Source organism: Sitophilus oryzae, unplaced genomic scaffold (genome assembly GCF_002938485.1).
Source record: "Sitophilus oryzae breed Bouriz unplaced genomic scaffold, Soryzae_2.0 scaffold_357_pilon_pilon, whole genome shotgun sequence".
In the NCBI taxonomy this organism is placed as follows: Eukaryota; Metazoa; Arthropoda; class Insecta; order Coleoptera; family Curculionidae; genus Sitophilus; species Sitophilus oryzae.
In genome coordinates, this window is record NW_022146926.1 from 2,204,829 (window position 1) to 2,217,356 (window position 12,528).

Sequence of the window (12,528 nt, forward strand, 5' to 3'; positions counted from 1 at the left end):
GTGAAAAGTATTTTCAATTTGTAACTTTTTGATTATGTTGTTGTTCCTATACCTAAAATAAGGTTTAGGTGGTTAATTTACGATTTAGTTTTAAAGCGTATATTTTTCTTGATTTTATCTAGCTTCCTTTGACATTAAGTGTCAAACAATCAGATAATTTATTTTCTTCTGTCAGAAAACTTATTTAAATATCGTAAATTATAAATACTGTCTGCCATAAAACATTATAAAGTGTATTTATAAAAATATATTTCGTATTTTCGCTCTTTAGTGATAAACTATTAGATTATCACTAAAGAGATATATCACTAAGATGATATTAATAACACAGAACAGATACTGATAATTGATTTGTATCTGTTCTGTGTTAATAATATATATTGTATGATAAAAAACGGCGCAATGTTGGCTTGGAAATGACGATCGATGACATACGGTTTTTTTTAACAAAGTGTCACAATATATGACATGGCCAGATATATTGTTTTACGTCGCTTGACGTTTGAAGTCGTAGGCTACTTGTTAAAATCAAAAAAATATAGGCTTTAAAAGTAAATTTTAAATAATTTAAAAACGATTTATTTTAGGTATAGGAACATATAATCAAAAAGTAACGAATAGGTAAACATTTTCACCAGTACAATAAAAAAGGTAGGTTTCCATTTGGAAAAAATTATGATAATCTTTTACTCGCTTAAAGCCTTGTTCACGTAGACGCGAATAGCGAATCGCGATTTTGCGAAACTGCTCTCATTGGTCCAATTTTATTGATCATGGCGGCGCTGTCCGAAATTTTAAGATTTTGGCGATTCGCAAGATTTAAAATTTGGTGGGCGGGAAAGTTAAAGTGTTTTCAACTTTTTGCGAATATTCGCGCGTGTTTGTGTTTGATATAAAAATTCATAAAATTTTACGGAAAATTTAGGTATGTAATATAAAATGGAGGTACCCAATTAATATAAGAACGTGGCTGTCAACTTCCGATATTTCCAAAAGTGCCGCCATATTGAAAATATTTTTAATTGATAGATCTCGTTGTGAAACAATGATATGCAAAAAAAATCCGATTTAGATATTGTAGTTTTCTAGAAAAAAAAACTTCTAATGCACACTTACCCTGGAACACTGGATGAACCCGATGGTGAACCATAGAGAATAGTTTGTTTTGAGAATAGTTTTGATGCAACTTGTGTTTTGAATATTTGATAATAATTATATTTGCAAATTAGTTTTATAAACAATATAGCTCATCAAATGTAACCCTACCCTAAATGATTGCTTTAATCCTCCATTGTCAGCGATATTTTCTCCTTGTGTCATTCTACCGTTAACGTAGAGGCCAACTTCGTCTATTTTATACCGAGAATACTGGTCAATGATGCACTGAGTCCTTTCCCGAAATGCCTTGATAGTAGCGTTGTTCCACCATTGCATCATATTACCGTCTTTGTCAAACTGCCTGCCTAAAAACCAATATATAAAACTGTTATTAAATGTATCCTTTGTGTTGTTATTATTAACAGAATACCTTTGTCGTCAAACCCATGGGTAATTTCATGACCAATAACCACACCAATTCCGCCGTAGTTTAGGGATTTTGGAAAATGTTGGCTGTAGAAGAGAGGCTGCAGTATACCGGCCGGGAAAACTACGAAGATTTTAGAAAGGAACTGTCAAAAGCATTGGAAAATAATAGAAAAAATGTGTTTAACATACCTATATCGTTTTTATTTGGGTTATAAAAGGCATTAACTACAGCTGGTTCCGTGGACCATTTATCTTTGTCCACTGGCTGGCGAAGCCTTTGCAAATTTTGTTCAGCGTCGAATTTTAAGAGGTTTAGGATGTTCTTTAAAAAATCTTTTTTAGTAAGGTTTAGCTGAAAACATTGAAAAGTAAAAAATATTATAGTTGAAGTATAAGTGATAAATGAGGTCTAAATTACGAAAACTTGAAGAGATAGGTAAAAAATGGTATAACTGAATTTGATAGACAATTAAATTGTGCATCTGATTCTCTTAAAATATACAGGGTGTTCCATTTAAATTAAAGAAGTTATTGCGGTTTGAAGCTAGTAATTATTTAATATAAATTTTTAGACAATCTGTATAAGGTATTATTTTGTTTATTGTTGCAACACAATATCTGATCAATAAATAAACTTCAGTAAATATTTAGTATTAAAAACTTTGATACCTTTGAAGAAATGAAGGAATTTCATAAAATTGAAAATACACTTCCCCAATAAATTAATGCACCACAAAAAAATAAACAAAAGTTTAAGTTAAGTTTTTGTCAAATCCACTTATCCGATTTGGACGATTTTTTTTTGAATGATAAGTTATTCTTTCCACATTGTTGTTATACTAACTGTATTTTGATAGGAACCCTTTCTATACTAATACCGGGTGTAGCAATTATAACGTGTTTTTTTTTTATTAAAATTTGTGACACCTTGGAGAGTTGATCAGTTACAGTATCAAGTTAAAATTGAAATCACATTTTAGCCTTATCTTTTTTTACATTTTGTTTTTTTATTTACTCCATTATCTTCCTTATTACACGAGAAACAACATTTTATAGGATGACATGATTTAATATTGGTTTTAATTAACATTTTTCCATTTTACTCACTAAAGTAAGTAGCGGGCTATGGAAAACATGGATTACCAGAAATGTCAAATAGAGATGCTAGTTTCTGTGCAAACTTGTAGACAATTAGTATCTCTGAGCTGAGTTTGAAGGGTCCGAGCTGTTACGAAACGTTGTCTTAATGTTGAGAGTTTTAAAAAGCGTTCCTGAATCGGATTGGTTCTTCGATTCCTGCCTTGTCCCGGCCTGCGACAATTACTCCCAGTATCTCTATACCGTTGTATAACTCGTGGAATGGTTGAGTGAGTTACATTAAATCGTTCACCAATTCTTCGGTAGCTCCAACCTTCCTCAGACAATATTAATGCTTGAGTACATTCTTCGCCAGTAAGATTTCTTGTTTCACGTGCAAGTTGCATATTTTTGATAAAATAAAAGGACGAAAACGACTGACACTGACAACAAGCATCTCTATTTGACATTTACTGGTAATCCGTGTTTTTCCATAGCCTGCTACTTACTTTAGTGAGTAAAATGGAAAAATGTTAATTAAAACCAATATTAAATCGTGTCATCCTATAAAATGTTGTTTCTCCTGTAATAAGGAAGATAATGGAGTAAATAAAAAACAAAATGTAAAAAAAAGATAAGGCTAAAATGTGATTTCAATTTTAACTTGATACTGTAACTGATCAACTCTACAGAGTATCACAAATTTTATTAAAAAAAACACGTTATAATTGCTACACCCGGTATTAGTATAAAAAGGGTTCCTATCAAAATACAATTAGTATAGCAACATTGTGGAAAGAATAACCTATCATTCAAAAAAAAATCGTCCAAATCGGATAAGTGGTTTTGACAAAAACTTAACTTAAACTTTTGGTTATTTTATTGTGGTGCGTTAATTTATTGGGGAAGGGTATTTCAAAAACGGTAAGGTTTAAGTGTGATAAGCCTTAATCAAATTTACCTTTATTTTAATCGTAGAATCTAAAAATAGAATAATATAGAGAGTGCTCCATGGAATACTCTGTATCTTGTAAAATTATTTTTAAATTGTAACTTGTAAAAATTTAATCGTTTAGCTAGAATACTCCTTGTCGTATGTGGCGTTTTCTGTTATAAAATCTTTATTGATTAACAAAACACTTACTGCTGCGTATTCTTTTATTAATTGTTCTCGATCGGTTATTAACTTCGGATATCCGATCCTCTCGTTCATTGCGTCCGCTTTTTCTTTGGCCACCGCTCTAGTTTCATCGTCCATCCAATCGTTATCAGCCAAAAGTTCATTGAACGCCTCTCGTATCGTGTGGATCATTTGGAGGGCAGTCTCCTGAAAGAAAGATAATAAAAAACAATGGTACTCCACATTCGTCTGTTAAAATTCAATATGGAGAATTTGGATAAGTAGTTGGATGGATGGGAGCTGGAGAGGACGAAAAACTTCAATTCATATTGCGTAGCAATTGCTATGTTCCTCAGAAAATCCTAAATTACAGTTGGGGGTTGGAACCTTTGGTGTTACAACAAGAAAATAAAACACTAATTCGCCCACAATAGGCCAAAACACTTTTATCTCTATTTAAAATCACTTTTGCACTGGACGCGCGTTTCGCTGTGCAAAAGTGAAGTGTTTTGATGTACCCACAACCAAACTTATATGGAATCATTCTTTATTTCTGACTAAATTTTTGGAATGGTATTTTTTTTGCAAATTGGTATACAGCTTGAAGATAGACCTTTTGTTGTAATAAAACATGATAATAAAGAATTAACGACTGCTGCGACTTATTTTCTTGAGAATTTTCTGTTCAATAATAAAATCACGATTGCCCGGTGATTTTCAATCGATCCAAAAAAAAATGACATGTTGGATTAACTGATATACAGAGGGGAAAAATTATTGCTCTCATTGAACGAGGAATGCCACAAAGAGACAGCAGAGATAGTAGGCGTTATCTAGAGTGTTTGGTTTGGTTTTGGTATCGAAAATATATGCAAGGTACTTGGAACTAGAAACTCTAGACAAAGTTGTAATGAAGCTCATAAAATTTCTAGGACACCCTGTATATTGTGTTAATATTATTCTAGAATAATAGAGCCTTCATATTCTTTTAATAATGACAGTCAATGTATTTTATTGTTAGATCATTATTGTAACGAACTTCATTAGTGTTCTTATTGTTGAATTAAATAAGTTAAATATTTAATTGCCATTTTGTAAGAGAGTTTTGATCGGTTTTGGTCGCTAAAGTTTAATGCGAAAAACCGAAACGTTTGCGCCGCTCTCCCTACTCTGCTAGTGCGGGTTGGAGGTTGAGGAGGGGAGCGTCAGTCGAGTACCTCGGCTGCAGCAGCTCCAGTTAGACAGTTTGTGGTCGCACGTGAAACAGTGAGGTTCGAGTCTGGAGTGCCCTGCCAAGTGTCCTGCTGCCAGCCGCCTGTCGCCGCACTGTATAAGGTAAGCACCCACCGCCAACGTGATCGAGAGTAGATCGTTTCTTTTTATTGTTAATGACGTTTACTTTACTGCCTTAACGCGTTACAGGGATAAGGGAGACAGAAATATTTATATTCGCTCAGGTAGGCCGACTGTCCTCTACGGAGGTTGGGGGCTATTTGATCGGATCACGTGGACGCGAGGAACGATTTCTTTTGTTAAAAGGGAGAGAGTGAGACAGCTAACGGTTAAGGTAGCACAGTAAACGCACGGGTCGCGAATGTTCACGGGCTAAAAACAAGACCTCGCCCAAATCCCGAAGGCGGGTTTGTAGCTCCGTATTTTCTGGGTGTCGTCCGGACGGCACCCTGCATCAGTGACGCTGGACGGGATCTCGCCGAAATCCCGAGGTTGTCCTGACCGGGCGGTGTGTGTGCGGGCTGCGCTTATCCAAACGACGTACAACTCGCCGAGACGTCGCTAACGTCTACGTCACTCCGGGACTCGCGTTTGTGTATCCCTCGGGACGCGGTTAACTTCGCGATCGATCCAGGGCTTGCGTGTGTGTATCCCACGGGACGCTGCTAACTGCGCGATCGATCCAGGACTCGCGTTTGTGTATCCCACGGGACGCTGTTAACTTCGCGATCGATCAAGGGCTCGCGTTTGTGTATCCCTCGGGACGCTGTTAATTTCGGGATCGATCCAGGACTCGCGTTTGTGTATCACGGGACACTTTTAACTTCGACGCCAATCCGAGGTCCGGGTTTCGCTGTCAAAACGGACGCCGTTCCGAGAAATATTTAGCTGTGATCACCGGGACGCCTGTAACGTCGTCGCCGCCGTTTAGAGAGTCGCGTCATAGTAGAGTGTGTTGCTCCGGTACTTACGTGCCTGTGTTCATTAGGACGCCGCTAAATTCGACGTCGATCAGGAACTCGCGTCGTCTCTTTTAATAGAACGTCATTTAGGGAACGCGTTTTGAATTCGCGGGATAGAATCAGTCAGAGAGTTACATATCGGGAATAATCGATCAAAACTCTAGAGGTACACGGTTGTTAGTGTAAATCTTGTGCTACGAGGTACTGAACATTTATTTTATTTTTATTATTGTTACAATTAGAGAACGCGAACTTTCTTTGATTACTTTTGTACATAAGTAATTTATTAAATAAAAACCTAGTGTTACGTTGTAGTTAATTGTGTGTTTTATTTTCTTTTCATCTCATCACTCCCTGGTATCTCCACTGTATAAAAGCTACCCGTATTGGCACTAGTGGTCTCTCAAACACTTTAAACGTTGGGGGTGGCGCTCGAGGAACCGAACCAAGGCAACGCGGCATCCGTAACCTTTCTCTAAAACGGGGGAGCGTCACAAAGTCGTCAAAAAGACAATTGAAAAACAAGACGGGTTCTCAGAGCTCCAGGAAGACGAGCGAGATTCCAGGCTGCCAAATCTATTACAAGGCAATAAAGGAGGAACTGTAATGCTCTGGGAAGGTATTATGCTGGGAGCAAAAACTCCATTGTTGCTACTTCACTAAAATTTAACGACTCGGAGGCATGTTGATTTAGTGCTAGAACCAATCCATTAGGCTTTGGAGAGCTGCAATTGGGGATAAATTTAATTTCATGCACGATAGTGCACCTTCCCATACCAGCAGAGTGGCTAGAGAATATCTTGAAACCGATGGTGTCATAGTTTTGGACTGGCCTGCATGTTCACCAGATCTAACCCTATCGAACACTTGTGGGACCAGCGCAAAATCTCCCACAGATTATTGATGCAACATTAGCAATTAATAAAATTATCAATTTTCTTTTTGTTTTTGCTTTTTGATCATTACAAATTTAGATCTCATTTCGTTTCAGAAACCAAAAAATAATATTGTGTTTATTTTGGGAACTAATTATTTTTTTTATTGTTATATGGATTATTTTTCATAAAATTCTTTGGTAAGAACTGAGTTACTGAACGAAGTACTGGTTATTGTGGTGAATTAATGTTTTATTTTGCAGAAAATCATACTTCAGGAAAATCTAAGAACCAATGTGGGAAAAGACCAAAAGGCGATATAGATGCAGCAATTACAGCAATGGCTGTTTCAATTTGTTCAATTGATTGTATCAATACAGTGAGTACAGCACAATGTTGCCAAAGAATTTTGGTAGTTTTCAGACGTTTTTTTTATCGTAAAACACACATATTACGTCTATATCTACAACTTGCTCGATTATTGTTTTTATTACCTACCTTGCTGTCATGATTAAAGTTATCTCTGATAAATAACGCTCCTACCGCCATGCCTATCTTCTTGTTCGTCCATTCAACACACTGGGACCACCTGTGTCTTTCACTTAAGACACCTTGTAAAATTTTGCGGAATTCCACTCTTTCCTTTTGATAATCATCAATCATGTGCGAGGACAGGGACATAACTAGTCTCCAAAGTACATAGTTGTGGATAGTACTACAAAGTTTATTATATAATAAGAAATATACCGTTGTTTCTTATACCAAGGGCTGGCAAAGGTTAGTTCAGGGTCGATATTTCCGTTTAGAATGTAGTGAACAAAGAGAGAACAGTAAAAACGTTGCCAAACGTATGAAATAAACCGAGAATCTGTGTCCATTGCTAAGAGACGTGGAAGGGGATATAGCAGATTCGTCGCGGTAGACGAAAAAAGTTATAGTCAGTACATCAGTACTTAACATTTTAGAGAAGGGTGTATATGACGCGTTCAGCTTTACGATTTAATTACGTCTCGTGATACTTTTTGTTTATTTTATTAACGAGTCGTTGTAACTTTCCCTATAGCTTGTAAAATTTTAAGTGCAAGTTAGAGACACAGTTGGTGTTCGACAGTGGTCGCGCTATCAGAACTCTGAATTCAAAAATCGATATCTCGAAATCCATTAGAAATAATTGATTGTAGTTTTTTTAAAAAAGTTTCTTAATATTTCGAAAAAGGTCTTTAAAAATAAGCGGTTTGCGATCGTGATTTTACTTTAGTTAATAGGGGGTACCAGAGAAATGTCGCAACGCCGCAACTGCACACCGTTGCATTTTTCTCACTCCGACTTAATAAGATCCCTATGCGATTTACTTCCACACATGTAAATACCGACCCAAAAGTAAGAGTTGCCAGCACGGTAGAGTTACGTACCGCCTGTCTGTTTCCGCTATTATTTTTCCCATCTCAAGAAAATAGTGCAGCCCATACGCAACAACAGGTTCGTCTTCGTTAATATCAACATCCAAAAATGATCTGAAATATTCCAGCCAGTTTATTTGGGGCACGATTTCTTGCAATTTTTTAAGGGATAATTTTTTATACATTACACTTGTGTCGTGTCGGTCTTGTTCAGGCAACGATACCTGTGAAATATAAAAGTATTAATTTAAGTCTCGCAACAAAATGTTCACAGTTCCATTAAAGTTATTATAAGTACCTCTGCTAGTTTTTTCTCAAATTCTATGATATCTTGCAATTCAGTCCCTGCAGTGGTTTTGTTAGCACCAAGAAGGACTGCGATATTAGTCATGTATTTGTGATAAGCATTCATATCACCCTCGCTACTGGATTTTAAATAATAATCTCTACTAGGCAAGGCTAAGGTCATTTGGTCCATCTACAAACATATGTATTAGTTTATTAGAAGCTTTTTGTAAAATCATAAATACAAAATGTATCAAGGATCTATAATCCAACAATATAAATCACATTATAGTTTGTGTTTCAATGTATCTATCGCTGTATTTAGGACAATGACAATTTATTGTGGGTTAGCTGATGTTAAAATTGATTATAAAAAAACTTTAAAAGAATAGTGTGTCTAAATCTGAAACATTTGAACGGACAATTTGAAAATTGGCATTTGGAAATATATGTTCGAGACGAAATACTACCAGAAAAATCTCAGTTACATATCAGAGAGTTGGAGAGGGAAAATAAGGTCTTTTTTTATTAATCTCACTCCCTTTTTAGGGAGTAGCTACACAACAAAAGTTTTTTATACAAACCTACCCTGATAGACAGATCGTTAAGAAACTCGTTGCTTTCTTTTAACAGTCTTCTAGCAAATCTTTAATTGTTCGACTTGTGTACCGGTATTTAAAAGTACTAATACTATTTTTTGTAATATACAGGATGTCCCAGAAATAAGTGCAAGTATTTTAAGGGGTGGTAGATCTCGATAAAAGAAACATATTTCCAAAGTCCAAAAAGAAAGTCCAAAATATCGGAAATATTTTACTTTGAAAATTTCCAAAAAAATGATTATTTGCTAAAATTGAGAACCACTGGATTCTTTTTCTGGATTTTCTTTCTTGTAAATTTAATCTAATACCTATGTTGCCATAATATCAAGAAATTATGTTTTTTTAACTAAAAATAAAAAAATTTCCAAAAAATTTGGGATTTTCAAATTTTTTTTTTCGCGAAAGAAACCTCATAGGCGTGTTTCTGGGGTTGAACCATATTACCAGTTAAAATACTTACACTTATTTCTGGGACACCCTGTATAGTTTGTAATCCATTTCCGATTGCTACTTTGCAAATTGTCTGAATGTACAATACGTCTGTCCGTTCTGTAGCTACGGGGTATCCGTGAGATTGGTATTCTCTCGATGTTTTTCGTAAAAAATTAGACGACGCGTCTCATCAATAAAAATTCCGACAAATTTGCAAGTAGCCAATAAAATAAGTGGGCGGAGCGATTTGCGGTGACGTACTCGTCAAGTCGACGTATAAAATATATTGCTGTTTATTTAAATATTTTTTGTTCGCATTCCTTTCGTTGACACAGATCCAGCAGACGTACTGTATTATATGTATTGTTATATTTCTATTGAATGAGAAGAAATTCAAATAAATAATAAATAGCTGACAGCACTATCAAAAATTTCAGCTTTAGGTAAGTTAAAGCATAAAAAAGTTATTTTTACGTATTTTATATATTATTTGACATATACCGGGTGCGTCTCGAAAGTGGCTCATCCCTATAACTTTTTTATTTTTATTAGATAAAAAACGGAATTTGGTATGTTAGTATATGACATAAATTAGGATTGCTTGACGTATTCCTGTTCCACCGGAAACGACTACAACCTACGATTTTTAAATGGCACCCTCGGTATATTTCGACTTTATTCGATAGAAAATGACACTATAAATACAATAATATATATCATATGTCAACTTTTGACATTTTCGCTTAAAAACAAATCGTATTCTAAATTTCAATCTAGAGTGCCATGGCGATGATCAAACCCTAAGTTTTAATCAAGGAGCCTTGGAAAAATAGTTTTGATCGTCTAATGTTTCTCGTGTCTTGTCACTAGGCAGGTTAAAAAATGCCCAAATCGTATTTTTAATCGTATCTCAATTAGAGATGGGAACTATCGAATGAATTAGACTATCGAAAGGTTACTGAATGAATGATTTAAACTATCGAATGGTTTCATTCGAATAAAATCATTCATTCATTTGTATACTAAAGCATATGTGACAACCTCGCCGTGCGACTAAATGGTTATCGTTAAGCCACGACTATCGAATGCTTTTGATAAATGAAATTTAGTATTCGTTTGATTTTTGTGTGCGTCAGTGCATTATTAGTTCTTCCAAATTTTTATAACTTGCCTTCTAAATACTGTGCTATTTTGCGTTTATTAAAATATTTAAAATACTAAAGTAGTAGTGTTTTTTTAAATTGACGATTCTGTGCGTGTGCAGGTGGTCAAAATTTTTCCGAAAATTTGTGTGATTTTCCGATCTTTCAATTATTTAATTTTATGCGGTATATGGTCTATTTTTTTAATGGAAAATGTTGAGAAGTAACAATTTTTCAGAGATGAGGTGAACTTACAATTAATTTTAAAAATACTAGATGTTTTAGTAATATGAATTAGTTGAACTTAATAATCATATTTAAGTAATGTGGTAATGTGGTTATAGAAGTAAAAAAAAAGTAAATGGTTATCGAAGTTAAATTTTGGGATGAGAAAATTAAATTGATTGATTAAAGTTTTACACGTGCCAATTTAAAAAAAAGTTAACGATATTTGTATTTTGTTTATGCTAATTCTCTTACATGTAGATTTTTGCGAAGAAATATTTCCTTTATTTTTTAAAGTAAATGCCAGTAAAAGCAAATACTATTTTTAAATACTAATACAAAGTAATAAAATGAAATACACATATATAATTTTGATTTCTAATTTTTTATTTATATTTTTCTTCTATTACACAGAAAATTAATAAATATGTTTATATTTCATGATTTTAAAATTTGTTGGTAATATAACAAATTAGTTCTGTAATTATTATTATTTAATAAACCAACGTTGCCACAAAAAATTTAGAGACTATATTATTTTTAAATAGGATCTAATATAAATAATTTTGACTTCTAATTTGTTTATATTTTGCTACTACTTAAAAAAATGTTTATATTAAATGATTTTAAATTTTGGTGTTAATAGGTATAACAAATTATTACTGTTATTATTATTTATTAAACCAGTTTCGCTTAAAAACATTAAAAATAATTTTCCTACATCCAAAATAAAAAGTATTATTGAAGTGTAACAACAGAATATTAATAAAAAAAATGCAAAATATATAAATAGTCCTCACTATCCCTAACTAATTATAATACCAAAGAATAATATTCTTTGCTAATACCAACTAATACGAATATACGGCAACAGCGCCGTTCATAATGTATTTTTTGTGTAAATACTAGCCCCTCAATAAAAAAATAATGTGTCCTTATCTTTATCTGACTCAAAATCAAAGATGCCGGCTTTTTTCATACCATTGCCACCGACCGCCGACCACTGTCGGGTTTCTAGGAAAGAAACCTACGTCGCCGGGCGACAACTAAAATCCAGTTTATATTTTACTATAATCGATCCTGACGAATAAATGAATTTTACAAATGAATGGTTTTGCTGCCGAATTAATATATTTCAAGGCAGATGACGCATCTACTCGATATTTTTATTCGAATAGTTTTCGACGAATGTTTTCTTACTAGCTATCGAATTATTCGAATGAATTGCAACTATCGAATGTTTCGATAGTATTCATTCAATAGTTCCCACTACTAATCTCAATGTTTTCAAATTGAACCACCACCACCCCTGGCTCATTAGCATATTTGGAAAAAACATTTTTTACGTATAATTTGGTACCACACACTTGGTATTTCGAGTCAAATTGTCGCTATGAACCGCATGTTACAATTTCAATTAAATCATATGCGAAAGTGTCAAAAGGTGACATATGATATGTCGTTCTATTGAGCGTGTCATTTTCTATCGAATAAAAGAGAAATATGCCGAGAGTGCCATTTAAAAATCAAAAGTTATAGTCATTTCCGGTGAAACAAGAAGTGACCAAAAACAATCGAATACGTCAATCAATCCTAATTTTTGTCATATACTAACATACCAAATCTCGTTTTTTTATCTGAAAAAATT

The 12,528-nt window shown here is 34.1% G+C and overlaps 1 protein-coding gene across 2 annotated transcripts in view; it reads right to left on the minus strand.

Annotated features, from left to right (window-relative positions):
- LOC115884764 (neprilysin-1-like) overlaps window positions 1-12,528 on the minus strand; it is a 58,853-nt gene that overhangs the window by 2,904 nt on the left and 43,421 nt on the right. The window contains exons 9-15 of one of the 2 annotated variants that reach the window (XM_030903435.1): window positions 8,493-8,672; window positions 8,207-8,418; window positions 7,293-7,509; window positions 3,749-3,928; window positions 1,717-1,879; window positions 1,529-1,648; window positions 1,267-1,463 (exon numbers count right to left, since the gene is read on the minus strand). In XM_030903435.1, the coding sequence (XP_030759295.1) occupies window positions 1,267-1,463; window positions 1,529-1,648; window positions 1,717-1,879; window positions 3,749-3,928; window positions 7,293-7,509; window positions 8,207-8,418; window positions 8,493-8,672 (1,269 nt within the window). Of the gene's footprint in view, window positions 1-1,266; window positions 1,464-1,528; window positions 1,649-1,716; window positions 1,880-3,748; window positions 3,932-7,292; window positions 7,510-8,206; window positions 8,419-8,492; window positions 8,673-12,528 lie in introns of both variants that reach the window. The other variant, XM_030903433.1, reaches the window with a different exon arrangement.